The 12648-nt window shown below is 59.0% G+C and overlaps 1 protein-coding gene across 1 annotated transcript; it reads right to left on the bottom strand.

The window, feature by feature from the left end:
- Window positions 1-930: 930 nt before the first annotated feature.
- On the bottom strand, window positions 931-10801 carry PROC (protein C, inactivator of coagulation factors Va and VIIIa). Its single transcript, XM_068544017.1, is given in 9 exon segments — window positions 931-1609; window positions 2756-2873; window positions 3769-3917; window positions 5850-5991; window positions 5993-6228; window positions 6348-6372; window positions 7787-7953; window positions 9320-9406; window positions 10756-10801. Coding segments are annotated over 9 exon segments (1548 nt in total). The 3' UTR covers window positions 931-1031.
- Between the last annotated feature and the right edge of the window lie 1847 nt (window positions 10802-12648).

Here is a 12648-nt window from a genome sequence, read left to right as displayed (position 1 = left end):
AAAATATCAGTGTTTTGGTTCCCCACCCTAAATCATCTAAGCCAGAATCTCTGCAGGTGAAACTGGATGTAGATGTCTTTGAAAGCCCTCACGCACATCCCCAGCCCCCAGGAGATTCTAAAGTACAGTGAAGGTTGAGAACCACTGCTCTCAATCTAATCTTTTCATTTTACTGACGCCCAGAGAACAGAAGTGACTTGCCAAGGCACACGGAGAGTTAGACTAATTTAATGACTTAGACTAATTGCCTCGGCTCTGTCTCACCACTCTCCCTTTTTGTCGGGTGCATCCTAACTGATTTCTCTCGCTCATCCTGTTATGCCTATAAGGCCGGGTCAAGACAGAGTCAATAGCTTACCGCTATTCACGATTGTGTGGCATTGTTCTTAAACAGCTTCCCCACCTACAGCATGAGTTCATTCTGGGCTGAACCAACCCCTCTGGGTCTCTGGCTCCTCCCCGCACAGGCTGATGCTGGCCTCCAGAGCCAGCAGGAAGAGTGGGGGACGGCCTGAAGGGCCCTGGCTTGGGAGTCAAACTTAGTTTGAGTTTTGGCTCCACAATGCAAACCTTCCTGAAGCTCAGTTTCTTCACCCATAATATGAGCTGCAGTCTCTACCTTCAGAGCTGGCTTTACTGTCAGGACCCCTGACTCACACAGGCCCCTTCCAAAGCCCTGGGAGGGGCTCTCCCAGTTTCGTAGTCCCATTTTTTATTCTTTTTCATAAAGCGAGCTCCCCCAAATTTTACCGGCTTTAGACGCCACAAACCTTGGGTCTTCTCCTCCCCACCCCACAGAGTAGTTGCTATGGAAGGTAAATAAGATTCAGTTCATAAAGTGTGGGGCGTGCAGTAAATGCTCCAAAAGTACTTCCCTCCAGAACAGCCCAGAAAAGGGTTGGAAAGACAGACAGAGCCATAGCTGCTGTGCTTGCTGCATGCCCTTTTTAATGTCCAACATCTTGGCCATTCAACAACCCAGCCCCCGTCCAAGTGTGTCCTCTGGGGTCCAGACACAAGTGGGGGAGATGCTAAGGCACCTGGCTCTCGAGGGGGGCCTCCTTAGGGTTGATGTAGCCGTGGATCCAGTCGAGGTAACGGCTGACTTTGGTGTAAACACCGTAGTTGTTGAGGCGCCCGCAGCCCTCGCCCCAGCTCACCAGGCCCACCAGGAACCAGGTGCCGCGGAAGGAGACGACCATAGGCCCCCCGCTGTCGCCCTCACAGGCATCCCGCGGGTCCCCCAGGATGCCGGCGCACAGCATGTTCTCGGAGATCTTGTTTTGCATGGCCAGGACGCACATGTTGTGCGGGACCAGGGGGACCTTGACGAAGTTGAGGACGAAGGTGCGGTTTCTCTTGGCCTCGCTGCGGTAGCCCCAGCCTGTCACCACCGTCTCCTGGCCGACCTGGGTGAGCTCACGCTCCGACAGGCCACTGTCTGGGAGGCAGATGGGCACAATGGTCTGCGAGAGAGTGGCGGGCCGGGCCAGGCGGAGCAGGGCGATGTCATTGTCGCTGGTGCTCTTGGTGTAGTTGGGGTGGACGAAGACCTCCTTGATGTCCAGGTCCACCTCCCACTTCTCCCAGCGCCGCAGGTCATACTCCCCTGCAGGGCAGAGGGGCTGTCAGAGTGGGCCTGCGGAAGCCTCGCTCCCCTGGGGCCCCCTGAAGCCAACGTGGCTGCCATGCTCCTGCAGGCCCTCGTGGAGGGACCGCAGGAGTGGTCACCGCGTATGCCCGGCACTGTCCTGGGCCACGGGGCTGTGCCTCTGGTCCCTATCAGGGGCAACAGCCCGTGAGTGTCGGTCCTAAAGAGGCACAACGCTGGTCTGAATTCAGGACTGGCTCATAGATGGAGCAGTGAGGCCTGGGAAGTGACCAGGGGTGGGCAGTCAGCAGGGAAGCCTGAAGCTCCCTGGAGACCTGGGACACAGACCAGAGCCGCAAAGAGAACATGGGACACCTGCCGAGATGGGGGCGGGGCAGGAATAGCAGGACCCAGAGAGGAGGGCCAGCCGGACACAGGCTCCACCAGGGAGGAAAGATCTGGACCACACACAAGACACGAGGTCTTCTCAGACGAGGCTGTTGGTTCCTGGAAAGGGGGGTGAGGGCTCTGCCTCCAAGCCCAGCCCCGCTGGAGGCCACTGGCCTCCGGTTGTGCTGGGTGTGAAGGCAGGGTGTGTGAATCTGGTCATTCACTCTCAGTACATATCTTTGCCTTCTTTTTTTTGCATAAAGATTGGAGTGAGAGAACCCCCGCCCCCCAGAAATTGGTAGAGAGTGGGGTCTAGGCTCGGGGAGCCCCGGGCTGTTGCAGGGGGGCAGCTGGCTGCTGTGCCAGATGCCAGGGCCCCCTGCGCAGTCCATCCCTGTGCACCTGTGGGAAGCGTGGCCCTGAGGATGCCTTCTGGGTCTCTGCACCCCAGGGTGCCGCAGGTCCACACACACGGCCACTCCACATAGTGAGAGCGAAGACACAAGTATGTGTGCAACCTCCTCACTGGCAAACACACGTGTGTAAGCACCTGGGCACCAGATTCGAAGAGAAGCCCTTACGTGCAAACTACCTGGTGTCACTGTGTCTAAAATGCCGCCACAGGAGCGGCGGGGAGGGAGCACACGGGCCTCCTCCCCCCAGATGCCTTCTGTGCGGCTCTGGTGTCCTCTTGCTCAAGCACCCCGGAGACCAGGCTCCCCAAACCTGGCCAGCCCATCTGGGCCACCCCTCCGGCCTGGTTCCAGCCCGCACCGAGCCTGACGATGAGCTTCTTGCGGTCTTCCAAGCAGTGGGCCGCTGTCAGCACCCAGGAGACGTGAACGAGCACCGCCCCGCAGGCCAGCTTCTTCTTCGAGTCCAGCAGGACCACCTGTGGTGGGGGGTGGGCAGTGACGGCACCACGTGGCCTTCGGGCAGCTCCGTGTCAGGGCCCCCGGTCTCAGCACAGCCCCGGGCACTAGCTGCATAAATAGGTCTTCCCTGGGTTCCCTGGTCACACGCGCGTGGACTTTTTTGGCATTTTCTTTCCTGCATGTTTGGTGGAGTTTGCCTGTTCCAGGGTATCTCCCCGCCTTTGCCTGTGCTGTTCCTATAATCATCCTCAGCAGCCTCCAGAGAGTTCTTCTCACCCTCGGGGGCTCAGGCTGGTCCTCGAGTCCTTTGAGAAGCCTTTGGGGCCCCCAGGCTGCCTTGGGAGTCCTCTCCGGGTTCCCTCTGTCCCTGTCCTGCCGGCCGGCTCTGGTCCCATTGGGTTGCTGAGTGTTCAGGAGCCTGAACCTCCTGGGGGCTGTGAGCTCCCCAAGACCTGCCAGTCTCCTGCTTATTGATCTCTGGGCAATCCCCCCACCCCAGTGCCTGGCAGAGATGGGGACCAAATAAGTGTTAGTTCCCATGGGGGGGGGGGCTGGAGAGGTACTCAGAGGTCAACCCTGCCTCCCAGCCCTTTCCCACGCAAAACACCGCTCCCCTCAGCCAGGTCTCTGCCTCCAATACCACCAGCAGAGCATTATCTTTCCAGCTCTTTTTAAAAGCTATACCTCTCCTTCCTGCATATTCCCCCTCGGCCCCCGGTGCCCAGCCCACCCTGCCTTCTCCCATCGGGTTAGCACCGTCTTTCCCTGGAACCCTCTACCCTTAGCACTGCCACCCCCCCCCACCCCCCAAGCAAAGGCTGCACATCCCTTCCCACTGGTGCCTCCTGAGCGGGAACTGGGCGCAGTGACTCCTGACCCAGCTGCTGAGCCGCTGCCTCTCTCTCCTCTCACCTGCCAGGGGCTCTCTCCCCATCCGGCCTCCTGCCCACTGATGAGCCGTGGATCTAGTTGGCCTTCTTGGTCTACTTGGTCTGTGTCACGTTTCAAGTTCTTGCGTTTCTTCTCCATTCGCTTCCCTGGCCTCCCACAAGGGAACGTCACTGAAGACAGGGGGAGGCTGCTGAGTGCCCGCTGGGCACTGTTCCCGAGACTGCCCTCCCATCTCTGTCCCCCTCCTGCCAGCAGCCTCCTTTGCTGCCTTGTAGGATAAATGATGCTCAGACACTCAATTCTATCAACTTGCAAAGCCTCTCGGGTTGGTCAGTCGGGTAACGAACAGCGCCACTTAATGGCAAGAGTCAGACCAAGCAGCATCTCTACCTAGCGGTGTGCCCTTGGTCAGGTCGTTAAAGTTCTCAGAGTTGGGACACCCCAGGGCTGTTGGGAGTAATCCCTGAGATGCACAAGTAAGGTCTCGTGCTGGGACACTGCCGAGCTCGTAACAGAGGTAAGGACTTATGGGGAGGAGGAGGTGGGCACGCCCAGAGAGCCTCCGAGTGGCTCCTGAGCCCAGAGGAGAGAGCACTGAACAGAACGGAGGGCTGGGAGGTGGGCCAGGGCCATTCAGGCTGGGTTGGGAGATTTAGACTCGCAAGAAGCAGTGGGAAACCATCAGCAGGGGGATTGCATAGTGACAGAAAATGGAGATGAAACAACAGCGACAAGATCCCAGAAGCTGGACAGCAGAGGGACACGGTAACTGACTTGGCCGACTGAGAAAGCCGAAACCTCAGCCAGTAGTAGGAGACGCTGGGAGCAGGCTGCTTGGCAACGCAAACGCCCAGGAAGCCTCCATGTGTCTCTGAAGAAGCTGTGCAGGTGGGGCTACAGCAGGAATGTTGAGAGCTTGTCAAAGAAACTGCTAGAGCCCTAGGCTTCTGTCTCGACCCCTCATCAGTGGCTTGACTCTCCTCTCTGACCCCTGCAGAAGACCCTAGGTGTATTCTCCGCAGAGGGTGAACCAGAGGCCTGGGGACTCCAGGCACCGCCACAGGAAAGAGTGACACGCAAGGCTGACCAGAGGGAGTCACGCAGACATCTGCAGACGGGGCAGATGCCAGTTCCTCTTCCCCCTACTCTCCCCAGGGGGCTGGAAGCCAGGCTGGGACCACCCAAGCATGAGCTTGGAGGATTCCTCTCAGAAAATGGCCTAAAGACCTAAGAATCTGGGCAATAGGGGTTCTGCCAGTGACCTGGGCCTTCAGATGGTCTCACAGGAAAGCCCACCAGCCAACAGGTCCACCAGGCATTTCTTTGCAACTTTCTGTGAATGTCTAATTACTTTAAAAGGAATAGTAAGTTGTTTTTTTTTTTTTTTTTCAGTAAAAGGACTGGAATATAAAGTTGTGGAAAGTTCCCTGAAAGAAGAACACAAAGTCAAAGATATGGAAAATAGAAGAGATAATGAGATAATAAAACTAGAAGATCAATCCGGGGAAAGAGATCTGATTAGGAGGTGCAGAAAGAGAGAACAGAGAAAGCACAGGGCAGGCCATCAAGGAAATAACTACAGAAATGTTCCTAGAGCTAGAAGACACGCATTTCCATGAAAAGGGCGCGGCACAGTGAATGCAAGAAGATGCACACGCAGGAACAACCTGCTGAAATCATGGTAAGAGTTGTGAAACTCCGGCTGTTGTGTAAGTATATAAATCTGATAGAAATTTAAACGTATAAAAAGGAAAGTAGAAGAGAAGGCAGAAACACGGTTCCTGTCTCTCCTCACAGCAGCCAGAGGTGAAGGCGGAAGTAAAGCCGGCAAGAGAGATGAGGAGGATGCTGGAGGCGTGCCCTCCCCACCCGCTCCGGCCTGGGGAGATGCGCTACCTCTGGGCTCCTGCTCCAGGCGACGCCCCCAACGTGAGCAGCGGCCCCATGGAGGAAGGCGGGCAAGCGAGGGCAAGAGCGGGCAGGACACCCGCCGAGGGCACCCTCCCTCTCCGTCGGGGCGGCCCGTCTCCTTCGCCTGGGACTCGGCACTGTGGCTTGCTCACCGCCCGGGCGCCCCGCGCTGTCCCCCATCTGCGGCTCACCCTTGGGCTCGCAGAGCAGGTGGTCGTCCCCCAGGCGGTAGCCGGGCGCGCAGCGGCAGTGGCGCCTGTCCTCCTCCTCCAAGCAATAGTGCGCGCAGCCGCCGTTCTCCGCCGAGCAGTTGGAGAAGCGAGCCTCTGCGGGGGACCGGCGGGAGGGCGCCGAGAGAGCGCGGCGCTCTGCGCGCCCGGCCCCGCCCCCGGCCCCGGGGAGCTCCCCGGCCCGCCGCCCGCCGCCCCTCACCTTGAAGGCAGAAGCGGCCCTCCCAGCCCTGCGCGCAGTCGCAGCGGAAGCCGCCCAGGCCGTCGATGCACGTGCCGCGCCCGCAGCACGGGCTGTCGCACGGGTGCGCCGGCGGCGGGGCCGCGCACTGGTCCCCGTCTGCGACGAGGGGTAAGGAGGGGATCACGGGGGTCCGCCGGCCCCGTCCCCGTCCCCCCAGCGGCCCAGAGACCTCGAGGGGCACGGGCACCGCGGCCAGGGGTCTGGAGCTCACTCACCGTGGTACTTGGACCAGAAGGCCATCTGCGGAGAGAAGGGGCGGCGTCAGGGGCCATCAGCCCACCTATGTAGATGGGGAGCCCCCAGGGCCCCTCCCCGGGCTGGCCCAGGTCCGGCAGGCAGCATCTAAGCGGGCAGGGAAGGGAAGGGCTTCCACACAAAGAGGGGTCAACCCCAGCCTCTGGGCAGCTGCACCCTGAGAAAGGCCAGGCTCCTCGCCCCTCTGCCCATCTCCACCCCACATCCCATACGCGCCCCCCGTCCCCCGCCCGTGCAGCTGGAAGCGTCCTCTGGGCGCTGGCTGCTACCACAGCAGCCTCTGCAAAGGAAGGGACCCCAATCCGCCCCCCCCGCCCCCGCAGGGTGCTCTGCCTGCTTCCAGCTCCATCCCTCCAGGCGCTGGGCGTCTAGTCTTTCCCTGAGCCCGTGTCCTCAGAGCTGAGTGTGGAGCAGGACGTGAGGCACAGCTTGCCGGTTCAGAAAGTCTGCTTTTCTAACCAGCTCTCTGGTGGCACTTCTGCTACTGGGCTGGGACCACCAGTCCCTGAGATCCACTGCTTGATGCCCAGGCCGAAAGCTCCCTGCTGGCCTGGGAGACCCTGGGCGAGGTGGCGGGGGGAGGCCCGGGAGGGGTGTGATGTGCCCAGGCTGTGCCTGCAGAAAATCATCTTGGCATCTGCTGAGGAGACCATTTGGGGAAAGAGGCAGTGGAGATGGTGGCTGAGGGCAAGAGAGGAGGCCACCCAGAGCTCCCCCTTCAGCCGTGAGAGCTGAGTGGGAAGGGCATGCCTACAGACAGCTTGAAGGGGACCCAGGTGGTGGCACAACCCCAGGTCCTGGTCGCTAAAGTGAGCGCTGGGTGCTGGAGGGGGTCTGAGCCTCGTATCAGGAAGCCACCTCCCTTACCGAGTGCATCCTACCACCTCAGGGCCACCGCCACAGGGCCCTGGGGGCCAGAGAGGACACAGACCCTTTCCTTGGATCCGCTGAGCAGTCAGATTTCACCCCTGCAGTATCTAAGGCACAGAGTGAGTGTGTGTGCCCAGACATCAGGGAGTCTTGGGTCACCTGGTCAGCAGGTGCAGGGTGGAAGCAGGGGTGGTGGCCTTCTGATCAGAGGGAGAGAGAAGAGGGGAGGCCGTGGTGGCCAGTTGCAGGTGGAGAGGGGGACTGAACTACCTCCAGTGGGATTGGGTGGGAATCCCAGCCTAAGGCTTCCCCAGACGCTTCTCACGCTCATTGCAGAGTTCTGTTTCTTGGAGTCCCATGTGCCCTGACCAAGACCATAGGGCCGTTCACTCCACTGCTGCACCCCTGGCAAGCTGGGAGGGTAAGGGGCTGGTGCCCACTGCTTCCCAGGACTCCCAAGGGGCCCCCGGCTGCTCCTCCAGGTCCCACCCCTGAGCCTCACGCTCTGCACCCAGTCGGGCGGCCGTACTGTGTCTTCCATGTTTTGGAAAATCTCCCGAGCCTCCTCAAATTCACAGGTCTCCTCTCTGCACTCGCGCTCCAGGCTGCCGGGCCGCAGCTCCTCCAGGAAGGTGTTGGCACGTTTGCGGATCCGCAGCACCTGGTGGGCACGCTGGTGGCTGGAGAACACTGAGTCTGGGAGGGTCACAGGGAGCTCGCATTGGTGGGGGGCCCGCAGTGAGGGGGCCCGGCTGGGGAGTCCCTGGGGAGGTTTTCGTCTTGGGTCCCTCGGGATTATAATTCCAGGTACCGATACCCTCTCCTCCTCCCCTGCTCTCCTCCTCCTCCCGAAGCAGGTGGCCGGCCATCGGAGGACAGGACACTTGACCATTCACAGTGCGTGCACTGAGACCGACAGACCTCCCTCCCTCCGAACCCAGCCCGACCTCCGTGTGACCTTGAGCCCATGTCTTTACCTCTCTAAACTTCAGTTTATTCATCAAAAAATGAGGATGAGATAATCATGTAAAACACTTAGTACAGTGCCTGGCGCGGAAATGAGCAGCCAGTGACAAACGCCACGTGCTGCTGCTGTTGTTATTATTATACTGCAAAGGTAAATGGGTCTTGTTGTTCTCCAAATACACCTTGTGCAAGCCCATCTTGACGCCGTCCCTCCATCCTCCCTGCCCTCTCCTCCTCCCCCTCCCCCTCATGGAGCATTTCCCATGCTCCTCCCCTAGGGCAGGCACACCTGGACAATGGCAGACCTGCCACCCAGGGAGCATCGCTGAATGTCTCCTGGGCTCTGAGAGGTGTCTGCCTTGGGGGCAGGGGGACAGCTGGGGTGCAGGGACCAAGGCAGGGGAGTGAGCAAGAGAGGCTCGAGGATGCCAAGGCCAGGAAGGGCATCCTCAGGAAGGGAAGATGTGCCTGACTGAGTCTGGACATCGGAGCCAAGAGGACCGCAGGTAGGAACCGGGGCTGGGGGTGGGGAGGAAGGGCCGCCAGGCGGATGAGCAGCTCAGGAAGAGGCATACATGGAAGGAACAGCCCATGGTGGCTGCAGGCGGTGTGGGGGGAGGGCCGCCTAAGAAACCAGGTAGCACATCTGTCCCGCAGGCCCCCCTCCCCCAGCATCCTGGCCTCCTCCTCTCCACATCCTGGTCCCTTGGCCGTGGGGACCAGGGGAGGGGTTGGGGCAGGGTAGCGGCCAGCAGGTGAGCATTTTAGGAGGACGGGCTGCTCTGGGGCAGTTTGCGTGGCAGCGGGGCCTGGCGCTCTCACAGTTGAGGGAAGGAGCGGTGGAGTGGGAAGACCCCAGGGGACTCTATGACCCACCCCCCAGGTAGGAGGAAGGACGTGACCTCGGGGGCTCCCTGCCATTACCACAGGACTCAGCCGCTGAGCTGCGGCCTGCTGCTGTGTTCCCCTCAGTTAATTTATCCCTGTGCCCTCAGGTCCGCCTCTCGTCTCCTCTCGCCCTGAGGCTCAGGGGAGATGGTGAAAGGTGTGAAGACCCCGAGGGTCCCCGAGGAGGGGGGTGGGAGAGTGGCCTTACCAGGAGGAACTGGTGTGCTGGAAATTCCCCAGATGGTCACGAACAATAAGAGGCTTGTAAGCTGCCACATTCTGAAGTTGCTGCCACCTGTCTGAGGAGGACTTCTGAGCTTCCGGCAGCCCCGCCAGCCCCCCGCTCCGCCCCCTCCGCCGGCCCCGGGTGGGAGCTGAATGAACCGGCCTCCTGTGTGTGCTGATCGCCAGGGCAAAAGCTGGGGTGGGGGGGGGGGGGGTCCCTGTTCACTATTCAGACACCCACGTGGCGCCTCAGTCCCCTTGTCTATATGGGGCTAAGGTCACACGACCCGAGCCTGCAGGGTGAAGAGAGGAAGTGGAAGGGGCAGTGACCTGGTGAAGATCAAAGGGGACTCGGCACAGAAGGGTGATGGGCAGGTGCACCCACAATGTTCCTGCCCTCCCTCGGTGAGGATTCGGGGGGTGACGCCTCTGCTAATCTAAAGGTCAGGTTAAGAATAATAACTGACATTTATTGGACAGTCCCGGTGTCTTTCAAGAAATTTGTACATGGTTCAGAGGACAGGCCACCAAGTCAGAGCGCCTGGTGCAAATCCCAGCGCCAGGACAGGATTGTCGGGCAAGACCCCTAACTGCTCCTCAGTTGCCTCATTTGTAAAATGGATGGAAAAACTGTATTGCTGCCCCAGAGGGTTGTTGCGAGAATTAAATGAGTTAATCTACATAAAGCTGTTGAATAGGTTTGCACATAGCAAATGCTCAGTAAGCATGAGCTACTATTATCTCAGCGAAGGCTCACCACCACCCGAGAGGTAGGTATTAATGTTGTCACCCCATTTCACAGAGTGGGGGATTGAGGCTCACAGGAGAGAAATCGCTTATTAAACACCCGCAGCCAGGAAGCGGAAGAGCTAGTGCTTGAGCTCAGGCCTGTGTGGCTCCAGGCCTGGAACCTTAACCCCTGCCGCAAACCACCAGGCGCACCACAAGGCCACAGAGGTAGCCCTGCTGGCCGGAAACCTAGGAGCCCCCGCTGCCCCCCCAGGCTGAGTGGGTTCCCCACCGGCACCCCCCTCCCCGTCTAACCTCATTTTCCACTTTGCCGACTCCCTCTGAGGCTGATTCTGACATTTGTTTAAAGGGTTTAGAAGCAGAGGTGAGGCTGTGGTGGGGAGCCTGGAGGGCCCCGGGCTCCAAGCTGCCTCTGGCGATGGCTCTGGGGTCTGGAGGCCCTCAGCCGACTTCCACTTCCCTCAAAGTCTGGGAGGAAGGCCCCTGGGAACCATGGCACCCCAGCCTGAGGAATGCCAGCCAGAGCCTTGGCCTGGCTGGTGGCAGAGCCCAGATTTCCTTTACCCCAAGCTCCAGCCAGCCTCTCAGACCCTGGCTAGAAGAGTCCAACTTCAGCCCTGCTCACCCTCCTGCGGCCCCACTCACAGACCTGCCTCGAAGGGGACTTACTGGGGTGGACCGCCGAGAAACTGCAAGGTCGCCCTCCTGCCGCCATGACAGCCTGGACCTCGAGTTAATCCATAACTGCAAATATTTGCTTGGCCCTCGGTGCTGAGGCCTCCCTCTCCACAGATAAACAAACAAGTTCCCAGCTCGGGACCGCTCTGTCTGCCCCAAGCCCACCTGTGCCCATCAGTGGTGCCTGCAGGAGGGAAGGAGGGAAGGGCCGGGCAACGTCAAAACTGTCTACGGACGTGGCCTCATTTTAGCCTCATAGTGGCTGGCTGAAGGAGGGACATTGTCCCCCTTTAGCTGATGGGGACATTTTTACCCGGAGATACTGCAGTTTGCCTCAGATCAGCACAACCGGTAATGATATTTCACCAAATCTAGGATGCCATTAGTTATAAGATGCATCTATTTCATGTGTCAGTGTAAAAGAAAAGAAACATTGTTAATTACTCAATGGCCGGCCATCCTGATTACATCATGAAGGTTTGATGTAAAACATGAAAAGAGGGACTTCCTTGGTGGTGCAGTGGTTAAGAATCTGCCTGCCGATGCAGGGGACACGGGTTCGAGCCCTGGTCCGGGAAGATCCCACATGCCGCGGAGCAACTAAGCCCGTGTGCCACACCTACTGAGCCTGTGCTCTAGAGCCCGCGAGCCACAACTACTGAGCCCGCGTGCCTAGAGCCCATGCTCCGCAACAAGAGAAGCCACTGCAACGAGAAGCCCATGCAACACAATGAAGAGTAGCCCCCGCTCGCCGCAACTAGAGAAAGCCCACTCAGCAATGAAGACCCAATGCAGCCAAAAATAACTAAATAAATTTATAAAAAAAAAAACATGAAAAGATATGCCTCTCAGGGTCCCTACCACATAGGTGCCAAGCACTCGGCTAAACTCTCAGCTCCAGCCGCACCGGTAACTGCCCCCCAAGCCCACACACACGCACACACGACTGCACATGACTATTCCCATAACCTCGATTTTGCAGATGAGGACGCTCAGGAATCTTTTGTCACTTGCCCAAATTCACGGAGCTGGTAAGCGGCGGGCCTGGATTAGAACTCAGGTCTTCCCAGCACCTCTTGGCCACTTCTGTGAGCAAGTGAGAAAAATAAACAGGATTCCGAAAAGGCTGCAGTCAGTTCTTGACCGGTTTGCCAGAAAGGGCAGGAGCAGAAGTAAAGGGGTCGACCTAGAGCCTCTGCCCTGGCCCTGCGGTCCGTCAGAGTTTATTCCGTATCTTCCTTCCTGTACCGGGGATGTCCCCACTTCTTGCAAACCCCACTCCCTCCTTGGAGGACTTGACCAAACTCCTCAAAGTCCCAGCCCCTGAACGGCTCATGTGACCCTGCCCTGCTGGCCTCTGGTGACGGCACCAGGAAGTCCCCTGACCCGGGAGTCCATCAGATTCTCCCCCTCAGCCCCCAGGCGTAGGGCATTAGAGCCTTATTTCACTGTGAGCACTGGACTCACAGATTTTTTAATTTTTTAATTTTTTGGCCACACCGTGCGGCATGCGGGATCTTAGTTCCCCGACCAGGGATCAAACCTGCGCCCCCTGCAGTGGAAGCACGGAGTCTTAACCACTGGACCACCAGGCAAGTCCCTGGACTCAGATTTTGAAGCCAGAGGCTGGGCACTGACGTTTCAGACTAAAGCGGACGAGGCTGATGAGAGGGAAGATGTAGAACGTGCAGACAGAGGCTGAGAGTCTCGGGCGGGCTGCGGGCGGGCGGTAGCAGCCTACCTCGTCATGACTGGGGCGTATCCTGCCTCTGGCTTCATGGCAGTCCCCCTGCGCTCCTGGGAAACCCCCTCTTTCCTTAAGTCTCCTTGCAACCAGACACCTCCTACTGGGGTACAGCACCGTGCCCGGCTGTGGAGTACAAG

Source organism: Eschrichtius robustus, chromosome 5 (genome assembly GCF_028021215.1).
Source record: "Eschrichtius robustus isolate mEscRob2 chromosome 5, mEscRob2.pri, whole genome shotgun sequence".
Classification (NCBI taxonomy): domain Eukaryota; kingdom Metazoa; phylum Chordata; class Mammalia; order Artiodactyla; family Eschrichtiidae; genus Eschrichtius; species Eschrichtius robustus.
The sequence above is the reverse complement of the archived record's forward strand: the minus strand, read 5'-3'. Positions and strand labels throughout refer to the sequence as shown.